At 48.5% G+C, this 25346-nt stretch overlaps 1 protein-coding gene across 2 annotated transcripts in view; it reads left to right on the forward strand.

Annotated features, from left to right (window-relative positions):
- The first annotated feature begins 243 nt into the window (after window positions 1-243).
- SLC24A4 (solute carrier family 24 (sodium/potassium/calcium exchanger), member 4) overlaps window positions 244-25346 on the forward strand; it is a 187642-nt gene continuing 162539 nt past the window's right edge. For both annotated transcript variants that reach the window (XM_010836200.1, XM_010836201.1), the window contains exons 1-2: window positions 244-373; window positions 2418-2528. In XM_010836200.1, the coding sequence (XP_010834502.1) occupies window positions 244-373; window positions 2418-2528 (241 nt within the window). The remainder of the gene's footprint in view (window positions 374-2417; window positions 2529-25346) is intronic.

Genomic DNA, 25346 nt, shown 5'->3' on the forward strand with positions numbered 1-25346 from the left:
CCATGGTGCGCGGAGCGCGCACACCGCGCGCGGGACTCTGAGCTCCGGCCGCGCCGCGCGCCCACCACCTCCTCTCCCTGCTTCCCTGCCGAGCTCGCCCGCGGGCCATGAACCTGTGGCCTGGAGCCCCTGGCCTCTGAGCCTCGAGTCGCCCGCTCCAGTCCACGCCGCTCGGCCCCAGATAGCACTCCGGCCGCTGGGACTCCCCATCCTCTGACAGAGGCGGCATCCAGGCGCTGCGGAATGGCGCTCCGCGGGCCCCCCGGGCCGCGCAAAGTTCGCAGGAGGCGAGAGATGCTGCCGCAGCAAGTTGGCTTCGTGTGCGCGATTTTGGCCCTGGTGTGCTGTGCGTCTGGCCTCTTTGGCAGCTGGGGTAGGTAATGGTGCGGGCCTGCCCGGGGAGTTGGGGGGTTTGGGCTGGAAAATCGCGGGGCAGTTCTGGGAGGTGTTCCCTCTCTTCCCAGCCAGGTTAGCTCCAAGGGTTCATCCAGTCCCCTCCCCATCAGGCAGGTAGAGCGCACCCAGGAGGGCTGATGGCTACGCTCTGAGCGCTGGTGCCTGTTCCCCTGAGCTGCGCGCGGCCGCTGGGGGCTCAGAACGCGGCTGCCGGTCTGTGTTACTAAGGCGAAAGCATGAACCACTGGCCCCTCGGCGCCAGAGTTCTGTCCCTGGGGGTGCCCAGGGAGTGTGGGGAGCGCAGCGGCGAGGTCCATGTATGGATTATCTTGGCCTGGGGCGGAGGAGACTGAATGGACCTCCTTCCAATTTTGCGGAGCACGGAAGATTGCTCTCCGCGTCCCTCGAAAACCCAGGTTTTGAGGCTGGAAACTGAGTCTCAGCTCTCGCCCCCGCCCCTGCCGAAGGGGCGCCCGGGGTGTCCTTCCTCTCCAAACCCTAAAAATGGTGGGGCAGTCTGTCCCCTGGGGAGGTTGCCTCTGTGTTTCAAAATCACTTTTCAACTCCTCTTAATCCCCGCGGAATTAGAGTGTTGGTGCCTGGAACTACTATCCACACGCCTTGCATCCGAGAAGAGACAAGGAAATTTGGGAGTTGCTTAGGATATGCACATTTAAGATGGAGAGAACAAGAAACTTACAAAAAATGTTAGGGATGGAGTAGGGGATGTGAGCCCAGGTGGAACCTTCAGAAGACATTCAGAGTGGCTAACGTTCCCACTGGGAAACTAAAAGGTGCTGGGGACCTTTTAGTGTTGTTTTTAATATTCTAATTTTTAATGTTCTCTGGCAACTTTATTTCAACTTTTCAATTGAAGTATAGTTGATAATGTGTTAGTTTCAGGTGTACAGCGAAGTGATTCAGTTATACATATATGTGCATATGTATATATGTGTGTATTTTCAAACATTTAAGAAAACGAAAGAAATGCTGTGATTTAACAATCAGGATATGGGGAATAAAGCAGATGGTACCTTCTTGAGTAGTTAGGGACAATTTAGAGAGGCTCATATTAATTGATAAGAATCAGGTGGCACTTCATTAAACTTTATACAGCCTTTCAAAACTCAAACTTTGTGATTTGAGGATGAAAGATTAAACAAAACTTGCCCTTTCCAAAAGAAATCCAGAAAGGCTATTTGAACACCATAGTACCTGGTGCTTTGCAATTGGGCAAGTTGATGTGTTTTCTCCCTCAATTACACACTAGAAATAACAAAATACCTAGAGGCTCTTAGATGTCAGCATTATAGAAGAGGTATTATTACCCAGCTGAAGCAGTGTGCACCTCAGGAGAGGTAAATGAATACTTTAAAGGTCTTAAAGTGAGAATTATTTTTTATTTGCTGGATCAGGAAGGCCTTTAGGAGTTCAACTGCACTTGGTCATCAGCATCCACTCCAGTGATCTTCCTGGTTACTCAGTATGGCCCTTGGACCATCAGAATCAATGTCACCGGGGAGCTTGTTAGTGTAGAATTCCAGGTCCTGGCTCATACCTACTGAATCAGAATGTGCATTGTAACAAGGTTCCCAGGTGATTTGTACGCACATTCAAGGGTGCAAAGTCCCGGGCCAGACCCCATCACCTTTCTGCACCTGTTTGCTGACTTTATCCTTCAGGGCCGGGATACCTGAGCATGTTTGCTGGCTAAGAACTTAATGGTCACCTGTCTAAACCCTGTATTGCACTTGTGAGGGGCTGAGACCGAAGCAATCGTGGCCAAGGTCAGAGCGCATGCTGACCTATCTGGGACTAGAAACAATGAACTAGATCTAGGAAACAGATTACTGTAGGTGAGCAGGTGATACTGTGCTTCCAGTCATGGTATCACTCCCTGCAGATGGCTTTAAATAGTCAAACAGGCTAGCTGACAGAGCTAGATATATGCTGTAAGGCCATTGTGAGAATGTAGGTGCCATGTTGATCTCATGGTGTTTGTGACTTATTTTCTAATCCAGGGCACAGAACAGCTTCTGTGAGCAAATATGTTCTCCCAGACACATGGAGAAATAGAAGGCTGATGGCACCAGTGAATGGGACTGAGGCAGCTAAGAATTGCACAGATCCTGGTAAGAGATTCTTCCCAAGGCATTTGACTTGGCCTCAAGATGGTATGGATGTAGACAGTCGTAACCAGAGCTGAGAAAAGATGGTTTTGTGACCCTGAATGGGAAAGGGTAGCAATAAGGAGTTGAAAGGTAACATATAGACATTAATCAGTTGTGCTGCTAAGCAACTCACGTTCTTTATCCAACAACTGAAAAGGTCACAGTTGAGAGTTTTCAATTTTCAGTTTTTGTTCTCATGGTGCTACTGAAGGGTCAGTGTTCTGCCTGCACCCCCCATTTTGTTTGTCTGGATGTCTTCGTTTTCTTGCCCTTTTGCTCGCTGAGTCCATCTGATGGAACTCCAGGGGCAGCACACCCAGCTGCTCTGGGAGAGGACACTTTGGGATGACCCACCAGGTCATACCACCCAGGGTCGCTGCAGGGGTGGGACACACTGGGGCCCCTTCTTTGGGAGAGGAATTCCAGGTATCATTACAACCTGAAAGATGGTTCTCCTCGCCCTGGGAGGTGGTTTGATGTTCCTCTTCAGACTTATCCAGCGGGTCAGAGACTATAGGGACCCAGTCTTGTCTGTTCTTCTTGCCAGACACAGGCTTTGCTTAAATGGGTAGAGATTTCTTCCCAGGAGCTGTACTGGCCAGCTAATGGAAGCTCAGACAGGCCAGTCCTAGGTTTTAGCTTCAGCTCCCAAACTTGGGGCTCCTTGTGCAAAGGACTCAGTGGGATGATGCATTTGAAAGCTCTTTGGGAACCATGAAGTTTTATCTTCTTATTTCAAAAAATTGAAGTACAGTTCATTTCTAATGTTGTGTTTCAAGTGTACAGCAAGGTGATTCAGTTATATGTAAATGTCTATTCTCTTTAAGATTCTTTTCCGTTTAGATTATTACAGAGTGTTGAGTACAGTCCCCCATACTATACAGCACGGGTTTATACTATAAAGCTTGCTGTTTATCTATTTTACATATAGTAGTGTGTATATGTTAGTCCCAAGCACCTAATTTACCCCCATCCCTGTGGTAACTGTAAGTTGCTTTCTAAGTCTGTGAGTCTATGTCTGTTTTATAAATAAGTTCATTTGTATCATTTTTTAAGCTTCCACATATAAGTGATATGATACTTGTCTTTCTTGCTCGATATGATAATCCCTAGATCCATCCATGTTGCTGCAAATGGCATTATTTCACTCTTTTTTTTTTTTTTATAGCCAAGCAATATTCCCTTGTGTGTGTATCTTCTTTATCCATTCATCTGTAGATAACATTTAGGCTGCTTCTGTGTCTTGGTTGTTGTAAATAGCTCTGCTATAAACACTGGGGAACATGGGGTGCATATCTTTTCAAATTATGGTTTTCTCTGGATATATGCCCAGGAGTGGGAGTGCAGGATCACGTGGTAACTCTGTGTTTAGTTTTTTAAGAAACCTCCATACTGTTCTCCATGGTGGTTTCACCAATTTACATTCCCACCAAGGGTGTAGGAGGGTTCCTTTTTCTCCACACTCTATGGAGGTTTTATTTTAGATGGATACCACTCAGCTTTTCCACCAAGTTGCCAAGCAAGTCAGTCTTTTTAGATGTCTGTTTTCTTACCTGTAAAATGGGAAGAACAGAACTTGGCCTCCTACTCTAGAGTTGTTAGAAGAACTGGGTGAGGCTCTGCATGGGGCTGTGTGAAAAAGAAACCAGAAACCCGGGCCAAAGGAACAGGTTAGGCAGTCTTCCCGTGGCTTATTCTCATGGGAGTGCCAGCAACGCAGTGCTGTGCTCAGTTGCTCAGTTGTATCCAACACTTTGTGACCCCATGGACTATAGCCCACCAGGCTCCTCTGTCCATGGGATTCTCCAGGCAAGAATACTGGAGTGGGTTGCCATTCCCTTCTCCAGGGGATCTTCCCCACCCAGTGACCGAACCCGCATCTCTTGTGTCTCCTGCATTGGCAGGCAGATTCTTTACCACTAGTGCCACCCGGGAAGCCCTTGTTTTCATAGGCAAGTCTTATCCACATTTTACAGGTGGGTAAATACCTAGGGAGGAGACAGGAGTCACTCAAAGTCATGAAACTTTTAAGTGGGGAAGCTGGTCCGGGAACCTAGGCCTGTGGGTCTGAAATGTTTGGTTAGTTCCATGCACCCAGGAAGGCTAGGGCCTTCCCTCAAAGCCTGTTTTCAACACCGTCAACTTCTCTTCCCTCAAAACGCTGTCTGAGGAGTTCATCTGGGACACAGAGGTTTAGGTAAATCTCTAAATTGTTCACTCTCTGCTTGATGGGGATGGGGCTGGGTGAACTTGCAGAGAAGCCGCTGGGATTCCCTTTGAACTCCCTTCTGTCCTGGTGACCCAGTGGGCAGTGGTGCTGTCCCGTCATTTCACCTCCCTCAGCACATTCTTCCAGCAGCAGGAAGTGGCTGACGCATGTGTGGGACTAACCCGTGAACATGTGTACAGCCAGGAACTGTGGCTGGGCCCATCCTCTCATTCCAGTCTCCTGAGATGCTAAAATCTGCACCATCCATGTGGGGAACGCTTTTTCACCCTGGGTAAAGAGGGGGAGTGCGTTCTGGACTGATTTCTAGCTCACCAGGCTCTCATCCTGGACTGGCTGTGTCTTCGTCCTGTAGCTTCTGTCACGTGTAGTCTGGGCACATTGGCTTAGTCAGGACCCCATTTCTTAGGTTAGAGTCTCCCATGCCCTACTGTTGCTCCTGTCTCTTCAGTGTACTGTCTGATCAAAAATTATTCCACTAACTATGGAGCAGTCAGCCCTATTTGGCAGGAATGCCTGGTTTTGTCCCCCTTCAAAGAGGGAAGCAGGGAAACTGGCAAAATGTTTAGCAACAAGTCACTTGGATTGGGCTTCCCAGGTGGCACAAGTGGGAAAGAACCCGCCTGCCAATGCAGGAGACACGAGAGACACGGGTTTGATCCCCGGGTCGGGAAGACCCCCTGGAGAAGGAAAGGGCAACCAACTCCAGTATTCTTGCCTGGAGAATCCCATGGACAGAGGAGCCTGGTGGGTTACAGTCCATGGGGTTCCAAAGAGTTCGCTTTGTATCAACTGTTTCTGGGATAGTGTCCTGCACAATAGAAAGGACTCGGTAAATATTGGTCAGGTGATGGAATGAAAGTGCCCTTTCCAACATTAAACGCCTCAGTGTTTTTGCAAAGGTGAGGAACACCAGGCTCAGAAGTTCAGTGACTGCCCAGGATCTCTTGGCCGGCATGAGCGTCCTGGGTCACCTGGCTCAGATCGCACGCCCTCCCTATTGCACTTGCCCCTGCTCTCCGCCCAGGCCAGATGGGGCCGAAGCCTGAGTTCCCTTCCAGCCTCTTCATCCGAGGACCATGAGAATATCTAGCCCCCTTTCCATTTCACAAGTGGGCACTTGGTGGAGGCAGAAGCAAGTATAAGAGACAGCCCTTGTCATCAAGCAGATCATGATCCAGCAGAGAAGACAGAGTCCCAGCCCAGGGGACTCAGGGACACGGGAGGACTGCAGAGGCTCTCCGGGCAGCAGCCTCACAGAACCACATCAGGGGCTTGGAGAATGGCGAATGAGTCCAAGGCAGTTCGGCAGAGTCCAGGGGTCTAGATGAAGCAGGCCTCTGCTGCAGTGACAGAAAGCCTCCCCAAACTGAGTTTAGCAAAAAAGGGGATTTGTTGGCTGAGATCAAAGGTGAACTGTGATGCTCACTTTCTGCCACTGAGCTCAGATATCATCCAGCGGGCAGTGACCACAGCTCTGGCTTTAGGTCCTCCCAGACCCCAAAATGCTGGACAGAGTGCTGCTGCCTGAGGTGTTTCTGCAGAAGCCCCGAGGTTCTGGTGGGTTGGTGTGACTTGAGTCAAGTGACTTCCTTAAGCCAGCTGCTTGGCCAGGGGAGTGTTGGGCCTGGACCCATTTAGAGTTAGGTCACAGGCTCTGCGTCTGGAGGGATGGGACTGAAGCTTCCTCCTCCAACACCTGAGCTCCCCTGGGAGCCGGCAGGGGTAGGCATTTTCAGGAGGTGGCTTTGTAACAGTCCTGTTCTGGGGTGCTGCGATGAAGGTAGACCAGAGCTCCCTGCCAGTTACTGTCGGGGTTGTGGAGGGGAGTGGTGACAAGGTGGCATTTGATGGCTGCCTTCTTTTCTACACAGTTGTAGGAGCTGCCGGTAAAGAACCACAAGTTTCTTGCATCCTCTGAGAATCCACCGTGCATCCCTCTTCACCAGCTAGACTGCCCCCTTTGTGATCTACCAGATGGGGTCTTTTAGGGATGTGGTCTCCCCATGTGGTCTCTCCACATGTTTCTTCATGTGGAGCTTGAAGAAGGGCCTGCTGTGTCAGTTCCCAGACTGGAAGCATTGCCCACAGTAGGTGCTCAGCAATCATTAGTTCACGTTGCCCACAGTAGGTGTTCAGCAATCATTAGTTCATGTTTTCATAAGAACCTCCAGGAAGGAAACATGTCTTATTTTTACTCTCCCCTCAGAGTGCAACCTGTGCACCTGTCAGCTTTGTGTCCTAAAAACACAAATGGGACCCTGCTCTTGTCATCCCTTAAGACTTGAGGTGGAAAGTGGGCTCTTTTCTCAGCCTGGGGTCATCTCTTCAGATCTCGGTGGTGTTTCTGTCTTGTTATTTGTTCTTCAGTGTAATTCCCGCTTGCCCCCGCCCCCCCAGCCCCCTCTGACCTCATCACGTTATCCCGCGTTGTTTTTATGACATATGTCTCTGCTGTCTAAAATAATTTAGTTATTTCTCATCTGTCTCCCCTTGAGGGCTACCTAGCTCACTGCTGTATGTCCAGAAGAGTGATTCTAAACCCTGGCCGCACGTTCAGATCACTGAGCACTTCATTTATTTCTGGTTGTGCTGAGTCTTCACTGGTGGGCGTGGGCTTTCTTTAGTTGTGGAGAGCAGAGACTACTCCGTGTTGTGGTGCCCGGGCCTCTCTTGTGAGGCTCTAGGGCACACGGGCTCAGTAGTTGAGGTACATGGGCTTAGTGACTCCGAGGCATGTGGAATCTTCCTGAACCAGGTATCAAACCTGTGTTGCTTGCATTGATATGTGGATTCTTATCCATTGTGCCACCAGGGAAGTCCCCACTGAGCACTTTCGAAATGCCCGGGCCTCACCCTGGAGTGTCTGATTGCCTTTGTCTGGGGTAGAGCCCAGAACTCAGGACTTGTTCAGACCTCTCCAGCTTATTCCAAGTTGAAGCCAGAGTTGATGCACTTGCTGGGCTGGAGTCCTGATGCTCAGTGAGGTTGGCATCACCTGGGATTGTTAGGGATGCAGAGTTTCAGGCCCACCCCAAACCTACTGCAGGGTCAGAGTCTGCATCCTAACGGAATCCCCCAGGGGGCTCCCATGCCCACTGAAGGCCAGGCAGCACTGGCTTAGGACACTGTCTGCCACTGTGTAGACTTTCAGTAAGTATCTGAATGTTAAATGAAGGCTCAGACTTGGTCTGACATAGTGATTTTCCTGAAACACAGTTTGGTTTCTTTTTAAATGTAGGGAAGCTAAAAAAAAAAAAAAGCAAGAAACAAACAAACAAAACAAGCTTCGTTTTGACCACTCAAGTCTATGGAAAAGTCATTTATTTTCTTCCCCCAGAGGCACTGGGTCCTCCCTACCAAATGCATGAAATAGGAATGAAGGACAGTGACGCTGAATCCTGTGGGAACTGCCGTAATTTGGGCTGACAGACAAAGCATTATAGGCTGGGAGGCTTAAAGAGCAGACATTTATTTTTACAAACTTTTTGTTGGAGGATATATTATGCTGGTTTCTGCCACATATCAACATGAATCAGCCATAGGTACACATATGTCCTCTCCCTCTTGAAGCTCTCTCTCATCTCCCACATCATCGCACCCCTCTAGGTTGTCGCAGAGCTCTGGGTTGAGCTCCCTGTGTCCTACAGCAAATTCCCACTGGCTGTGTACTTTACATATGGTGATGTATATGTTTCCATGCTACTCTCTGGATTCGTCCCGCCTTCTCCTTCCCAACCATGTCCACAAATCTATTCTCTATGTCTGCATCTCCATTACTACCCTGCAAGTAGGTTTATCAGCAATATCTTTCTAGATTCCATATGCATGCATTAATATATGATATTTGTTCTTTCTCTTTCAAGAGCAGACGTTTATTTCTCAGTTCTGGAGGCTGGGAAGTCTAAGATCAAGGTGTTGGCTAGTTCCATTCCTAGCTTGCAGATGGCTTTCTTCTTACTGTGTCCATATGGTGGAGAGAGAACGGGAGGTCTGGTCTCCTTTCCCTTTATTTGAAGGGCACTAATCCTCTCATGCAGACTCCACCCTCATGACCTCAAATAAATCTAATCATTTCCCAAAGGCTGCACCTCCAAACACCATCACATTCAGGGGTTAGGGATTCAATGTAAGAGTTTCAGGGAGACACAAACCTTCAGTCTGCATCAGGACCCAAAGGGTTTCCACACATCTCTCTGTGGTGACAGCTGGAGTGTTTGAAGACAGTTGAGGGTGGGACCTGTGATTCTGGGAGGTTCTGAGAGCTACAGATGCCTGAGCCTGGCACTGACCCGTGAGAGCCAGTGATGGACACATTCTGTGGCTGACTTTTGGAGCTTCTGGGGACCACATAACTCCTCTACCCCCAATCTTCCAAGATGTTCCTTTGTGTGATTGCCAGCTCCCACTGGTCTTTCCTGATCACTCAACCCAAAGTAGCCTTCTATGTCACTGATTCTCTTGGTTGAGCTTTTAACAGGCTCTATATCTATTGTTAAATTGTTTGCCTCTCTCAACTAGGATATAAAAGACAAGGCTCATTTGCTCTTTAAAACCATAATAGGTACTTCAGTGTTTCCTTTTGTAAAATGATGGTGGTAAGGGGGTGATAATTGCATTCATTTCATAGGGTTGTTAGAATTAAATGAGTTAATACCCATCAAGCATTTATACACACATATTCACACATCAGCTTCCATTTTCATGATTATTTTTTTAATCTGCTTATCCCAGAGATGACATAGTGCCTGTGTATTATAGGGCTGGAAAACTATCTGTCAATTGAATTTTATGAGGATAAATTAAGAAGTAAACATCTTACCACACACTGTTTATTTTCTTTTCTGGAAATACGTTTCTTGTTTGTTTTTAACCTTTTGGAGGTTTGGGATGCTGGAGGATGGTGTACCTTGCAGAACTTGCCTCTGAATAGAGAAGCTGGTTTTCATCTCTTGGCATTTGGGCAGCGTTTTATCCTTTTTGGCTTCTCAGCTGGGGTGGGAATGCCTTCCCCCATTCTTACACTGCCTTTTCCCACACATTTGAGATGGAATCAGTGGCCCTGCCTCTGCCATGTCACTCCTGTTCATTTGGGCTTCCTGCATCCTGTGCCTTGTGCTTGAAAAGGGAGAGAGGAGCTTGGTTCCCTCCATTGATGCTGGAGGAATTTTCTTCATCATGTTTGATATTCCTGCTTTTCACATATGTCTTTTGAAAGGGCTCATGGTGCTGTGTCTTTGCTTGGGTGGCCATAACAAAAATACCATAGGTTGGGTGGCTTAAACAACAGAGATGTATTTTCTCACAATTCTGGAGGCTGGAAGTCCTAGATCAGGATACCAGCATCAGGATCAGGCTCCTGTGAGAACGCGCTTCCTGGCCTATGTGTATCCTCACGTGGCAGGAGACAGCGAGTGAGACCAACTCTGCTGGCTCTTCCTGTGAGGCCACTAATCCCATCAGGTCCAAAGCCATCGTTCATGACTTGTGCCACCCACGTGACCTCCCAGAGGCCCCATCTTTAACACCATTACCTTGGAGGGGGGCGGTTAGTGCTTCAGCAAAGGAATTTTGTGGGGACACCTTCAGTCCATATGGAGTAGGAAATGACAACCCACTCCAGTATTCTTGCCTGGAAAATTCCATGGACGAAGGCACCTGGCAGGCTGCAGTTCATGGGGTCACAAAAAAGTCAGACATGACTGAGCATGCATGCATTCAGCCCATCAGAGTGTCCACAGAGGGCAGGCCTGGGGGGAAGAGAGGGTAAACAGGCTCTTGAGAGGTATGTGAAGATGAAGGGAGGCTCTAGATTTTCAGGAAAGCAGAGGCGTTGGATCTCATTCTAGGTGGAGGATCTTTTGCAGTCAGCCTGGCTCTGATCTACTTTCCCTTTCTGTTCCAGGTCAGGGCTACATGTACAGACCAAGGGGAGAGGAGAGGGGGTGGGTTGTGGGGGGGTGTGATGACCTGCACACAGGAGCTGGTATTGAGCCGGGTTAGGAGGACATGTGATCACGGAGGAGGAACCCACTGCTGTGGGTCCCTGTAGGCGCCCCCGGTGTGGGGAGCAGAGGTGCAGAAAGCACGAGAAGGCAAGAGTAGGAGGAGGGGACCCAGAGCTGCAAAAAGTACATCAGGCCGCGTGGGTGTGGAGGTGAGGTGGTACCGGAGACGAGATGAAGTGTCTGGATTCTGAACGAACGTCTGTTCGGAGGCTGCTCCAGCAGGCTTGGGAAACAAGTCACACATCCCAAGTTTGAAAGTTGTTATGTAAAAGCAAATGCTGCTTTGGAAAAGCAAGAATTGAACTTATCCCTGTGGGCAGGGAGATCACGGTTCAGTTTCTGTCCCAGGCGGCAGAGCAGGTGGTCCAGCCCGGGCAGGGGCTTTCCTGCAAAGGGCAACCTCCAGAGGAGCCCAGGTGACTTCTTGGGGCTGTTGTCACCATCTGCCTTGGAACAGAGATAGGCTGGCAGAGCCACAAGTGGAGGCCAAGGAAGAGAGCAGTCTGTCATCAGGGTGATCACTCTTGGCTTTTTTATGTGGGTGAAGTGGATATGTTAATACAGCGGATCAAGTGGTTTAGGAGCCAAAGTCTGGGTTCTAGTACTGGCTCTGCCAAGATCCTGCTTGGCCTTTGGGGTTGGTCTCTCCCCTTCTACTCCCCCTCCTTCCCCCACACCCCTGTCCCTCTCTCACAGCCCCCACCCTCCAAAGCGAGATTACATAGGATAAGTGCAAAGCCTTCCAGCAGCCAGACAGTGGTCCTGTCCGGAGAGCACCAGCTCTTTCCTTCTTGGACATGGCAGCTTGTGGTGGGGAAGGCAGACATGTGGGTTTGAGTCCCACCTCACGCATACTGCCCAGCCATGTGACCCTCAGCGAGTTATATAATCTCTCTAAGCTTCAGGTTTTCTCTTTTGTAAAATGAGGATAGTAGCATTTCCTACCTGCCTCGTAGGGCTGCTGCAAGCCTTAAATCCCATGATGGATGATTGAAGTATCTCAGGGTAGCTGGCACACGATATCTGTGGCCATCATTGTAATCACAGCTAATACCAGCGTACTATGGGCAGGAGCTATTCCATGTGCCTTCTGTGTATTAATTTACTTACTCCTCATAAAAACCCTTTGGGTCAGTGCTATTAGTGTCTTCATTTTGAAGATAAGGAAAAGGCGACTCGGAGAAGTTAAGTGACCAGTTCAAGGTCACCCAGCCAGCAAGAAGAGCCAGGTATGTGTGTGTGCTAGAGAGAATCCACAGAATTTTGTTTTAGAGTTGTTTTAGGTTTTTAGAAAATTCGAGAAGAAAATAGAGTTCCTCTATTATTCCTCTTTTTCCCAGCTTCCCCATTAATACTTGGAGTTGCTGCGGTACATTTGTTGCAGTCGATGAGCCAATATTCGTCCATTATTGTTAACCACAACCATAGTTTACAGCAGGATTCACCCTCTGTGTTGTGCACTCTGAGTTGTGATATAGACCTGTAATGACGTTGTATCCACCAGAACAATATCCTGCAGAATGCGTTCACTGCCCTACGCGTTGTCTGTGGGGCCAAGCGTTTTAATTTGGATGGCCCGAATTGTGTGCCTACATCCTTATCCATAATTATGAATAAACCGGGTGGAAAAAAGACAATTTAGAGATGAGGACTTGCGTTGCAATTCCAGCCTCCGTCACTGACTGGGTCCCCCCGTAAAGGAACAGGGAATGCCTGCCCATTGCAACAGCAAACATCTGTGTGGGCCTCTCTTCTTGGTATGCTTCTAATACCAATTTGTTTGCAATCAAAAGTTTTTTTTTTTCTTTTTGCCTTATCCAAACTATGGGGGCCATCTGCTAGCAATCTCGCCTCCTTGCTGGGCCATCTGCTCCCCCCGTTGACTTCCAGATTCTCCACTCCTGACGCTATGCGGGCCTCCCGCAATCCAGAGCGCCCACTCGGCTTCCTCTTGAACTCTGAGGAACGTTCCTCCTTGAGTTAAAAATGGAAATCATTAAGCATTGCCATGTGTTGCCTTGGGTGGAAGAGATCCAGCCGTTCAACTCAATAGCAAAGTCAAATGCTTGAAAAGGGTTTTTTTTTTAAAAAAAAAAACATTGTCCATTATGAAGAGGCCATTGGAGCATAGCATTTGACGAAAAAAGAAGAAAAATAAATGTGCCGGAATAATTTAGTTTCTTCTGAAAGGCCAGTGCATGTCCCCTTTGGGAAAGGACTAGGAAGGTCACTTTGTGGTCGAGAAGCAGAGGAGCTCGCTGCCCAGTGGCTTGTCCCTTTGCACATGGGAAGGTGCCCCCAGATTCTGAGTCCATGGCAACCTTTGCTAATTCAGCACAGGAGGGGGCTGCAGCTCTCGGTCTCAAGACATTGCCTGAGGACCTAATGGCAATGTGTATTTCTCAACTGTCTACAAAGCCTGAGATGTACTAGGCTGTGAAGCTTGGGGGGGATCTAGTCTCCGCTGTCAGGGAATAGGCTTTGCACGGAGGAGTCGGGGGCTTAAATAACAGAGTCGCCTATAGCAAACACCTCTGGAGGAATGAGTATGGTGGATCAGGGCAAGGGTCCCCTCCTTGGAGAAGGTGAAGCCTGATTGAGCCCTGGAAGGGTACGAGGTGGCGGTTGAAGGGTGTTCTGAAGTGGAGGGCTTGGTCCATAGGAAGTTCAGTCCAGTCCATTCTGAAGGAGATCAGCCCTGGGATTTCTTTGGAAGGAATGATGCTAAAGCTGAAACTCCAGTACTTTGGCCATAGGAAAGTGCTGCACGAGAAATCACAGCTTTATCTCCTACCTGAGCAATGCTCACTAGCAACCACTGCCTTATGCTCATTGGCTGTCCATGGGGAGAGAGAAAACAAACACCTCCTAAGATTACCATGCACAATAGTTAAGTAATTAGGCTTTGGGGATTTAGCAGGGAGTCAGTGCTCAATCAGGGCTAGGCTGAATCAGATTACTTTGATTTTTTTTTTTTTTAAAGCAGAAGGAGGTAGGGTTGGGCAATATGCTGGGGCTGCTCAGGATGAAGTTGGCAAACAGTTTCATGTTGCCCCCACCCCAAGTCACAATTCAGGCAGTTCACCCCAGTTCATAGGTTGTGCTGGGCCCAGAGCAGATGGTAAGCTAATAGAAATATTTGCTAGTCTTTCCACACTAGCCTGGGAGCTTCTTGAGGGCACGGCTGTGTCCCCTGCATCTTTGGCTCTAGAACTGAGGCTGGAGTCGGGCATGAACTCAGTTTGCAGCAAATAGTGGTTGGACAACAGAGGTCTCCGTTCTGCCTGGCAGGGAGCTGCAGCCCACGAAAGCAGCTCCTGTCTCCCCACCGTCCCCACTTGCCTGTTGATGCTTTGGGACAGATCAGGACACCCAGCCAAGAGGAATTAAGAGTTAAGAGCTCAGGGGTTAAGAACATGGACTCTGGAGTCAATGTGCCTGGTTTCCAATCCTGCCTCTGCCCTTACTGCTTACCTGACCTTGAACTAATTACTTTATCTCCTAACATCACAGAAGGGGCAGGGTTTGTTTTGTTCACTGATATAGCCCAAACCCTAGAATAGCACTGTATGTGTCTGTATGTGTGTGCATGTAGAAGCCCATACAGTACCTTTCTCATGGGGTTGCGTGTACTTAGCTTGTTAGTCTACATAACGTACTTACAGGACAGCTTGGCACAGAGCAAGTACTGAGCAGATTTTTGCTGCTGAATTTACCTCCAAAAGATAACTCAAATTGAACATAATTTTACAGGATGAATTTTTTAGGAACAAAGGAATGAGGGTGAATTTTGTAAAGGCAGCACTTGCTTCATTTCGAGTAGAAAGGTTAAGAAATCGATATCTGGACCTATGTGTACTGTTGGCCTTCTGCATGGTCGATGCTGAGATGGCCCGGACCGTGCAGGCTGCAGGAGGCTCTGTGTGTCCCACATCGGGTCCCTTCTGTTGGTGAAGGGGGACTTAATGAGTGCGATCTGGAATTTGGAGATCAGAGTCTGCATTCTGGCCCGGATACAACCTGCGCAAATGAGTCATTTTAGCTATTACAGCCTTAGTTTTCTGCCTGTGAAATGGGCATCATGATGACGCTGTTTATCCTAAGGCTTTTAAGGATCAAGTGTCAGGTGCTATATAAGTATTATTACTACTGTTTGCATGACTATGTCGTTGTTTAGTCCCTAAGGCATAGCCTACTCTTTTGTGACCCCATGAACTGTGGTCCATCAGGCTCCTCTGTCCGTGGAATTTCCCAGGCAGGAATACTGGAGTGGGTTGCTGTTTCCTTCTCCAGGAGATCTTCCTGACCCAGAGACTGAACCAGTCTCTCCTGCTTGGCAGGTGGATTCTTTATCACTGAGCCACCAGGGAAGCCCTTTGCATAACTATAATAGATGCTTAACCTTTTGAAGAACATTCCTTCATTGTGAAATGGAGAAAATCAGTTATTTGGGCCTTTTCAGAACTGACTCATTAAACCACAGGTAGGATTTGGTGCAAGTGCTGCATGTGGCCCGTATGCAGGAAAGGCTCCCTTCGTGGAATGTCTGGCTAGAAAAAAAAAGATGCAGGAGGTCTTCTTTAGAACATCTTTCCAAATACCAGCTTTTATGACCCCCCTCATTGGTTTATCTCATTTCACTTTATAAATGTCTGACTGTTGATTCCATTATACATGCCTAGTTCAGGGACTAGCCTTTTAGCTGGGTCAATCCCATACCAGCTGGTTCAACTCTGTACTTAAGATTTATGAAAGATTTAAGGTTTATTAAAATAATCACATGGATGAAAAAATTACTTAGAAGGCCTCCTGAGGGCAGTTTCTCTGAGCTCAGGTAGGAAACCATCTTTGAGTTCAGTACTTGGTGGCCAGATGAGTGTAGATCGAATAACACTATCTCCTAGGCCTGTAGGGAAGTGAAAACTGACCTAGATGTGACCCTGCCTCCAGGGAGCTCTCATTCCAGTTGAGAGGCTCAAAATACAAAATTGAGTGTAATACAAGTAGGAATATGAAGTGTTCCAATCCTGGGGATTAGAACCCAAGAAGGACAGGTAGGTCGTAAATATCAGGATCCAAGAGCATCCTATCAAAAGGGGGCCCTGAAGATGCCCTTGCTGAGCCTTGTAGCAATCCTAGGAAGATAGGTGGTAGGTGTGTATTACTGTTGTTTTTATTATATTCAGTTTACAGAAGATACGAGGGAGGCACAGAGAGCTTAAATAGTTGGCCCAAGTTCTCCTAACCTGAAATTGGCAGAGTGGGGACTGGAACTCAGGCCACCTGGCCCCAAAGCTTGTATTCTTTGGGGAAGATGATGAAGGGTCCCCTGTGTGAGGGACAGTTAGTTCTCGGGGTAAGCTTGGAGCACAGCGTGTATGGGCGGGTGTGGGAGGCTAGTCATCATGTAACAAGCATGTTGGACCAAGAGACTCAAACATCAGAAGGCCTTTGTCCCCTACCCTGTAAGCAGTGAGGGCCGCGGATGGTTTCTGAGCAGCTCTGTGTTTTAGGAAGACGACTTTGCTGGCACCGTGGGGGATAACTTTAAAGTAATAACTTTAAGGTAATAAAGTGAACATTCTTAGCATCATGCCTAGAAAAAAAGTGAAGACAGGGAGAACAGTTATGAGCTATTGCGAAGAAATTTAGGCAAAAGTGGTCGTCTTGTGCCAGATGTGGAGGACTAGATGAAGAAAGGCATCTTCTGCAGGTCTCAGCAGATGTTGGAGGTAGGAGCTGTCATTTCTGACCACAGATGCAGATAAAGGGCCTGGACAAACCACCATTTTCCAAGATGGAGGCCTGGGAAGCACCCCTTTGTTCTTTAGACTTGGACCCCTCTGTAGGGACCCTCGCCCAGAACCTTGTACTGAGCACAATGGCTGGTTTCTGTCCTCTATTTTGTGTTCTGAACTCATTGGTTCTCCGTATGTGAGGCCCTCGGTCAGTGCTGAGGGTAGGAAGAGAAGGCCCTGTTCTCGGTGAGCCCACAGGTGTGACTGCGACATGTGACCTGGAATGACACTCTAATGCCCGGCGTGGCTGGAAGACATCATGCAGCATTGAGATGTGCTTTGACGCAAGTGGTGTTTGCTGGACAGATGGGAGAGTGCAACGTTCCTGGTGCTGGGTACAGTGGTTGCAGAAATAGGGTGGTAAGAGAGGACCCGGCTGGATCAGGGGCAAGAGTGGCCCTTTTCAGCTAGCTTTGCTCGGGTGGGCATGGTCGGCCCTGTGGCTGCGTCGTGCCAAGCCTGAAGGGCACTGCTCCTCCATCTGGCTCGTGCAGGGTGAAGGATGCAGTTTTTGGCCTTGGGGCGCACAGCCAACTGGTGAGGGAGCGTGGGTCACCTCAGTCCTCATTCTCCTTCTGCACTCTGCCCCCCGTGTTGGGACGCCTGGGTTATGACGCTTTCTGTATCAGCTGGGCTATGATGAGGGAGCGTGGGTCACCTCAGTCCTCGTTCTCCTTCTGCACTCTGCTCCCCGTGTTGGGATGCCTGGGTTATGATGCTTTCTGTATCAGCTGGGCTCAAGCCCCACGGGATTTTGCAGAGGCTTCAATTGCAGAGGCTTTTTCTGTAAGTGACACATAGGCATTTAAACAAAACCAGATTTAGCAGAGAGAGAATTCTGTGGCCCTTATTCTGGGTGATAGCCAACACTCAGAGCCCCACAGAGTCCCGCTTCTGTAGCTCTTTGCCCACTCTGAGTATGCAGAGGGGCAGCTGAGTGCCTGTCCTGGAAGGATTTGTGTCATTGCGAGGGCCCCTGGCAGAGTGTCAGCGCTCCAGCCTCCCTTTGTGGGCTGGTGGCCTCTGGGTCCTACCTTATTTGGAGGTGAACATCAGGATAAGGACCATTCACGTGCCACATGAAATGCCCTCTGTGCTGAATGGGCTGCCTCAGGGTGGCTGACGACCTTGCCTGACCCTGGAGGAGCGTTGGGTGGGGGCTCCCGGGATGCAGGACTTTGCCTTTACAGGACGTGGATGAGAGCCAGAGATGGGAGTCCTGAAGCTGAAAGGCTGGTCTGCAGTCTGGAGAAGCCCATTACCAGAAAGAAGTGGAACCTCTCTGGAGACCTGGAGGAGTGTCGATAGAGGTGATTAATGGAGTAGATAGAACGACTTAGAAGCAGAGATTAGAGCAGCTAAGTCACTCTGGTTTATTAAGCCTCTGTCAAAGCAGACTGTGTTGAGAGGAGCACTTAACATGGTTTGGCAGTGATTTCACCTGGTTGCAGGAGGCTGTACCTGGGGAATCCTCAGACCCCTGCAGGAGGGGAAGAGCCTCTTAAAGGAAACCTTGGCTCATCAAACAGCCTCCTCAGGAAAATGGAAGCCCCATCACCTGGGCTCTTTAAATTAGATGGGGCAGCGTGCTGGAGGGTTTATAAAGGAACTGGTAGCAGAATGAACTGGCTGTGCTGTTGCATCTTTTCTCTAATTTCTGAGTAATTCTTCTATGGGCCTCAGAGGGGGCAAACCCTTGAAAGAATTGCTTTGAAACCTCTTTGGTCACTTAAAAACCTTGCTTGTTTTTCCTTCACTGGCAAAAATCCCAATGTAGCGTGGTGTGACAAGTATCTAAATGGCTTGAGGGCTTTGGGTGGCCCGTATGCATTTGGAGGAAGAAAGGAAGAAGAGGAAGGGATTGGTATCTAATTTGTAGACCACAGGCACTGGGCAGGCATTGCTGCTGCTTCCACAGCCTCTGAGCTCCAAGCTCACAGTGAATATTTAGACGCACACAATGAAGTCAGAAGGGCCTCAAGAGATCACAGCGGTGCACGTGTTAGAGCACAGAGCCGTGCGTCTCCATCGTTAATGTGCTCACGGTCACCCGGGGACTTGGTTAAAATGCAGACGCAGGAGGTCTGGGGGATGCCTGAGGCTCTGCATTCCTAACAAGCTCAGGGGAGATATCAGCACCGCTGCTTTGGAGTACAGTAAGTCTCCTACCTACGAAACTTCAAGTTTCAAACATTCAAAGATGCAGACGTGTGTTCCATAAACATCAGGCATGAGTGACACTGCAGCTTGCCCTCCATCTCCTATTGCTGACGATCCTTCAGCTCTCCCATCTCCCACCTCCTCTCCCTCCTCCAGTCAGTAACTCTTCTTGTCTGTTCACTCGATGCCAGCCCCTGTATGCCAGCTGTTGTACTTGTGTACTTTTCGAGGTACTGTGCTTTAAGATTAAAAACGCTTTCTTTATTTTTTTGTGGTTGTTTTTTATGTGTTTGTGTGAAAGACATAAACCTATTCTAGCACAGTACTATATAGCCAATCGTGTTAGTTGGGTACCTAGGCTAACTTTGTTGGACTTAAAAACACATTGGATTTACAAACGTGCTCTTAGATGGAACTTGTTCAAATGTAGGGAACTTAACTATAGTGAGAGTAGAGGCTGCCTGTCCTAGATATGAGTCCCAGCCCTGCCAGTGAGCTGAGCAGCCTTGGGCCAGTTATTTGGCCTCTCTGAGCCTCAGTTTCCCCAGCAATGAAATGAGGGCTATATTGCTTACCCAGCAGGGGTCTTGGTAGAATTCAGTGAGATCCTCTCGTTAGCTGCTTTGCTTAATGCTCTAGCAGCTACATAGCCAGAGTTTGGATATGGAAAGCTTGTGCTTAGTGCTTGGTTCAGCATTCTCCCAGTTGCTTCGAGGAGCACGGGTCCTGAAGGGGATCTGCCCCACTCCCCGCCTCTTGTTCAAAACAGCATTTGTGATCGGATAACTTTGGGGAAGACTTGTAAAGTCTGCCTCTAGTGGAGACAGATTGGGTCACAATAGCATGTCCAAGTTTCTGAAATAGTCTGCAGTCAGAAAACATTTAAACTTAAGAACTTGTATAATGGAAAAAGACATGAAAGTTACCATTTAAACCATTTTAAAGTACGAAGTGTAGTGACATTAGGTGCAGTTTGCATAAGTGTGCAGCCCTTACCACCATCCCCCTCCAGAACCTTCTGGTCATCCCCAACTGAAACTGTCTAGCCCACTGTCTCCAACCCTGTATATTACAGCCCTAGTGAGACTCCCAGGTCTGTAAGCTGAAGTTCTTAACCTGCTGTGTTTTAGACTCACCCAGGGAGCTTTTAAAAAAAATTATCCATACCTGGATTCCACCCTGGGCCAATTAAATGAGGACCTTTAAAGTTGGGACCTGGAGAGAGGTATTCTTAAAGCTCCCAGGTGACGTTAACAAGGAGCTGGGGTGGGAGGACTTACTGAGGTTCACACACAGCGGCAGTGCAGGGCTGGGGTGAGAGCGGCGGCCCACTGAGTCCCAGGAATGTTGCGTGCTGCAGTCCCTGCATGAGTCTCCATCACCCAGGTCGAGCTCCTGCCCTGGCGTTCCTGCCATGGGTGCCCAAGAGCAAGGGGATGACCTTGTGCTTAGCAGTCCCTCGGGTTCCCATAAACCCAGGCCATACTGACAAGTATATTTTGTCCCCCTCTGCTGGGGAGGTCCTGCCAGGGGCAGGCCTGCGCATGTGTGGTCACTAAGGCTGCCGTTTAGTGCCCAGATGTGGACTTGCCACAGCATGGCATGCCTCAGAGCTGAGTACAGAGGAGACAAAGCTTCCTGGTTTTGGAGGATTTTGTTTACAGAGGATAGTAGGAGCACCACTGTTCAACTACTTCTCATCCAGGAAGATGGCTGTGGATTCTCCTTGTCACTTTGAGAGATTGAGTTTCTGGCCTTCATGCTGTCAGCCAGATGGCCTGGGCTGGTAAACGCTCCTCCTCCCTGAGACAGGGACTTGCCTCAGCAGGACTTGACCTTGGGAGCCATTGTTTAGTGGTCTGCCATCCATGTTTAATTTCCAGGAACTGATGATCTTGATTGCCCAATCGCACTTTGGTCTGATGTGTCATAGTGTGGAAGAAAAGCTTAAAGGCATTTAAATAGGTGGGGTTTTTTTAATAGCATACCATGGGCCCAGGAAGCATGCCAAAGGGCTGTTTTTCCTCCAAGTTAAGCCTTCCAGCTTGGTCCTCTCTTCTTGGGAGTGCCTGGTCCTGGGATTTTCTGTAGGGAGACCTTCAACCCCGAAGAGATCATGACAGTGTTTTTCTCTGTCCCGCTGGTAATTCACCGGGAAGCTGAGGTGAGATAAGCACCAGAGGGTCTGCTCCTTTCCTGGGCCCAGAAGCACAATTTGCAGAGCTGGTGAACCCATGGTAACCAAGCCCACACATTCACTTCAAACTAGTAACCAGTCCCCTCAGTAGGCAAGCTGCAGAGCCCAGGGACAGGAAAGTCCCTTTCTGATTTGGTACCTCTGACCATGGTGTCATGATGGTGACCTTCCCCTTCACCCTTTCCAGTGGGAGAGAGTGGCACACATGGTTTGAACAAACAGGCAGAAATATCTTCAAGCTGTTTTACTCCATAGAGACATGTGATATCAAAGGAATGATTTTTTAAAAACCCTCACGATCGCAAGGAATGATTTCAATTCTTGACCACATTGTCCTCTTAGGGGAGTCTTTATGACTTTTTATACCCGGGTCTCTATCCATGGTGCAGAAGGAAGATAAGGGCTGTTTCTTCCTCTTTGTGCATCAGGCTCCTCCATGCCCATCTTCTCCTCCATGCCCAAAGTGGGTGCATCTCCTCCATGCCCAAAGGAGCAGGTGCTTCTTTGTATTGGCTGTGAAAATCCATCGTGAAGAGTAGACCACGAAGCCTGGGGGTTTGCATTTTAGGTTTGAAGAGTCAGGCTAGGAGCCTGTGTGGGTGAGTCGGTCTGGAACTTACTCTGAGCTGCAGGCGTTCGACATTGATCATCTGGCAACCAGCTTTGTTGGCTGTTGAAGGCACATCACTACTCAGTTCACGTCATTCGTGGTGTAGCTGCCTGTTCAGTTCACCTGTCTTAGAAGTCCACCGTTTCCCTTTCTGCTGCATTCCTGGTTTCATATAACCCAGTGTCAACATGGCAACAAGGGACAGAGGTGACCCTGAAACTCTGTAGTAGACGCGATCTCTCGTGGTCTGTTTGCTATGGTTTGTTCTGGCTCGTCTGTTTGGTCACCTCTTTTCCTCTCCTGTAATTGCATCTTGGGAGTTGTCTTTTGGACACAATCTGTGTCTTAAATGGCAGTACCCTGTTGTCTCTTTCTAGGAGTAGTTGGCAGAGTGAGATGCAGTTTGCAGACTTATCAGAAATTCACTGTCATTCTCCATTCAATTTGAATAATCATTATTTTGAGTTGAGCTAATCCTCGAAGCCAGATTTTTCCAGTTAGCTTCTCCCTGCCTCTCAGATTGACTGGGTCCCCCCCTACCTCACACCTCTCCTGCTGCCTCTGGGGTTGAAGTCTGCTCAGACGATCTGCTCACTCATTTATTTACTCATTTGCTCATTTACCCAAGAAATTCAAGAGCCTCTGATGTGGGAAGCACTTTGCCAAGTGTAGATGAATCGAACAGGGCTCACCCTAACATACAGCGTGGAAGGAAAGAGGAAGCATGAATCCAGTTATTAGCACATCATGATGAAGAAAGTAAATGCTTTTGCCAAAAAAAAAAATCCCAAAAGTCAAATGGAAATCTAACTCTTTACTCTGAAAACTCATTCTCACATGAAATAAACATTGCTTAAATGCCCACCGTGCGCAAATACCATAGGCAGAAAGACCAACTCCAATGTCAAGGATCCTAAATTATAATTTGGCTTCCTTGGTGGCTCAGTGGTAAAGAACCCTGCAATGCAGGAGACATGGGTTCAATTCCTGGGTTGGGATGATCCCCAGAGAAGGAAATGGCAACTCACTCCAGTATTCTTGCCTGGGAAATCCCATGGACAGGGGTTAGGGTTAGGGTTAGTCCATGGAGTCTCCAAAGAGTCTGACATGACTAAACAGCAAAGTTAAAATCTGACAGGGAGGTGAACTGTGAAGGACCAGTAACTAAAACAGTCTCCGGGGATACAGGGGCTTTCAGATGTACATACCTTCAGAGGCAGATAAAGCTGTGTCAAGGCTCAGAGAAGCAGGAGATTGTCCCTCGTGGTTGATCGTGGAGGAGCTGGCCTTAAAGATGGCATGTACAACTTTAGACCCCACAGAGGGAGGAAACTCCATGAACCTAGGCCCTAATCTGACTCTTTAAGACCCCATGGACTGTCACCTGCCAGGCTTCTCTTCCCATGGGATTCTCTAGGCAAGAATACTGGAGTGGGTTGCCATTCCCTTCTCCAGGGGATTTTCCCAACCCTGGGATCAAACCCAGGTCTCCAGGCCGTAAGGTAGAACTTTATGTGATTATTTGTGTCATGTCTGCAGTTCCTTATCTCCAGCTCTCCCCATCTAGGTAGAAATGTGACTTGCATTATAGGATATTCAATCCATTGATGTTGGACAGGGACATGACGCTTGTTTTGGGACATGAAGCTGCTCAGGGGCACGTGAGCAGATGTGACTGATACTGTGTCTGAACAGAAGCATTAAAAGCCGCTGTGTGTCTCTGCCAGCTCTTTCTCTTTCCCCCTTCTCATAAGGATGGCATGTCCTGGATGGGTCTTATCCTTCTGCCTGGATTCTAGAATGGGAAGACAGGAGAAGCTAACTTATGATTGCCAGTATACAATGCAAATATGAAATAAATGTGTGTTGTATGCCCCTGGTATATGGGGCTTGTTTGTTACTGCATCCTAACAGTCATCTAGTGAAAGTTGACGGATAACAGTCTCGGAATGGTGTGTTTTGCACACATGTAAAGTGAGGGGAGATTTGTGGAAGAGAGATTGCCTTAGAAGCAGATGGACAACAGGCTTCTGTTGTCCAGCTAAGGAGTTTGGATTTCTTACTGAGATAGTGGGAGTTGGGAGGCTTCTGAGCCAAGAGTTGATGGGATGAGGAACGTGCTTTGGGAAGATGATTCTAACCTCAGGACAGAGAATGGAACTGGTCCTAGGGAGATGTTTGAGGCTGTTTAGGTTCCAGGCAGAAGAAGAGGGGGGGCAGGAACAGTGGAGTAGAGAGAGGGTCCAATTTCAGAGACTAGGTCGTGGTCAGATTGACGTAGAGCTGGCAGCTGCCTGAAGGCGGGGGAGAGAGTGGCACAGGGACCAGGTTCTTGCTGGGGTGGGAGGCGCTTTGTCTTGTTAGACCCTCCATAAGCAGGGGGAACTGGCACCATCTGGCAGCTCACCATGTGTCTCAGCACCGCCTGTTTCCAAGATGCTTCACTTTGCTGTGTCAAGACGAGAGATCTGGGGAGACATGCCAGGCACTGGGTGGACTTCAAGTTCACTCTCAGCTTTGAAACTGACTCAAATTCTGATGCTGCAAGAACTGTTTTGCTAACAGGGTAAAGGTGTGACAGGGCCTGACCGAGGAGGCAGATGGAATGCCCAGGGGGATGGGGTCCAGTCGGGGTGCAGTGTACCTCAGAGCAGAATGCAAGGGGACCCCATGAGGGATTGGGGATTTGACTTGCCCCCACTCAGTGATCAGTGTGTAGTCACCCCTGTGTCCAGGGGGATTGCTTCCAGGGACACCTGAATCCCAGGGTGTTCAAGTCCTTTAGATAAAATGGAGCATTAGAGTCAGCCCTCCTTGTCCACAGGCTGAAGTATGAATTTTGATCAGTGGTTGGTTGAATCTGGGGATTCAGAGCCTGCAGACACGGTGTACCGACTATAGTAACATCACTCCTTCATTAATCATTCAGCAAAGTGGTTAAAGTACCAACTCTGAAGTTGGATGGCATAGGTTTGAATCCTGGCTCTGCCATTCACTAACAATGATGTTGGGCAGGTTATTCATTAAACCTTCTGTGCCTGAGTTTCCCCATGTGTGGGAAGGTGATGACATCCCTGAGGTGAGTTGTCTTAGGGTTCAATGCATTAACACGAGTATAGTGCATCTGCCTACAATGCAGGAGACCCAGGTTCAATCCCTGGGTCGGGAAGATCCCCTGGAGAAGGAAATGGCAACTCACTCCAGTATTCTTGCCTGGAAAATCCCATGGACGGAGAAGCCCGGTAGGCTACAGTCCATGGGGTCGCAAAGAGTCGGACACGACTGAGCGACTTCACTTCACTTCAATGACTGTTGAAGTGGTGGGGTAGGGTGGGGCAGTATTTATTGAGCACCTACTAAGTGCCAGGTACTGCTCTAGGCACTGGGGATGCGGCATTGACCAGAGTCCCTGCCCTCGTGAAGTTTATTTTAGCGAAGAGGGCAGCGCGTAAATTTGCAAATAAGTAGATGTCTAAGATCAGATGATAAACAGCACAAGGAAACATAAACTGGGATAAGGAGATAGTGACCAGGGTGGGTTAGGGGGTTTTCAGGGGACTTTTCTGGTGGTCTAGTGGTGAAGATTTTGCTGTCCAATGCTGGGGGTGCAGGTTTGACTCCAAGTCAAGGAACTAAGATCCCACATGCCTTGGGGCCAAAAACCCCAAAACAAAACAGAAGCAGTATTATAACAAATTCAGTAGACTTTTAGAATAGTCCACATCAAAAAATCTTAAAAAAAAAAAAAAAAAGAGTTTTCAGGAAGGCTTCTTTGTGGA

Source organism: Bison bison, unplaced genomic scaffold, assembly GCF_000754665.1.
Source record: "Bison bison bison isolate TAMUID 2011002044 unplaced genomic scaffold, Bison_UMD1.0 scf7180017864061, whole genome shotgun sequence".
NCBI lineage: Eukaryota > Metazoa > Chordata > Mammalia > Artiodactyla > Bovidae > Bison > Bison bison.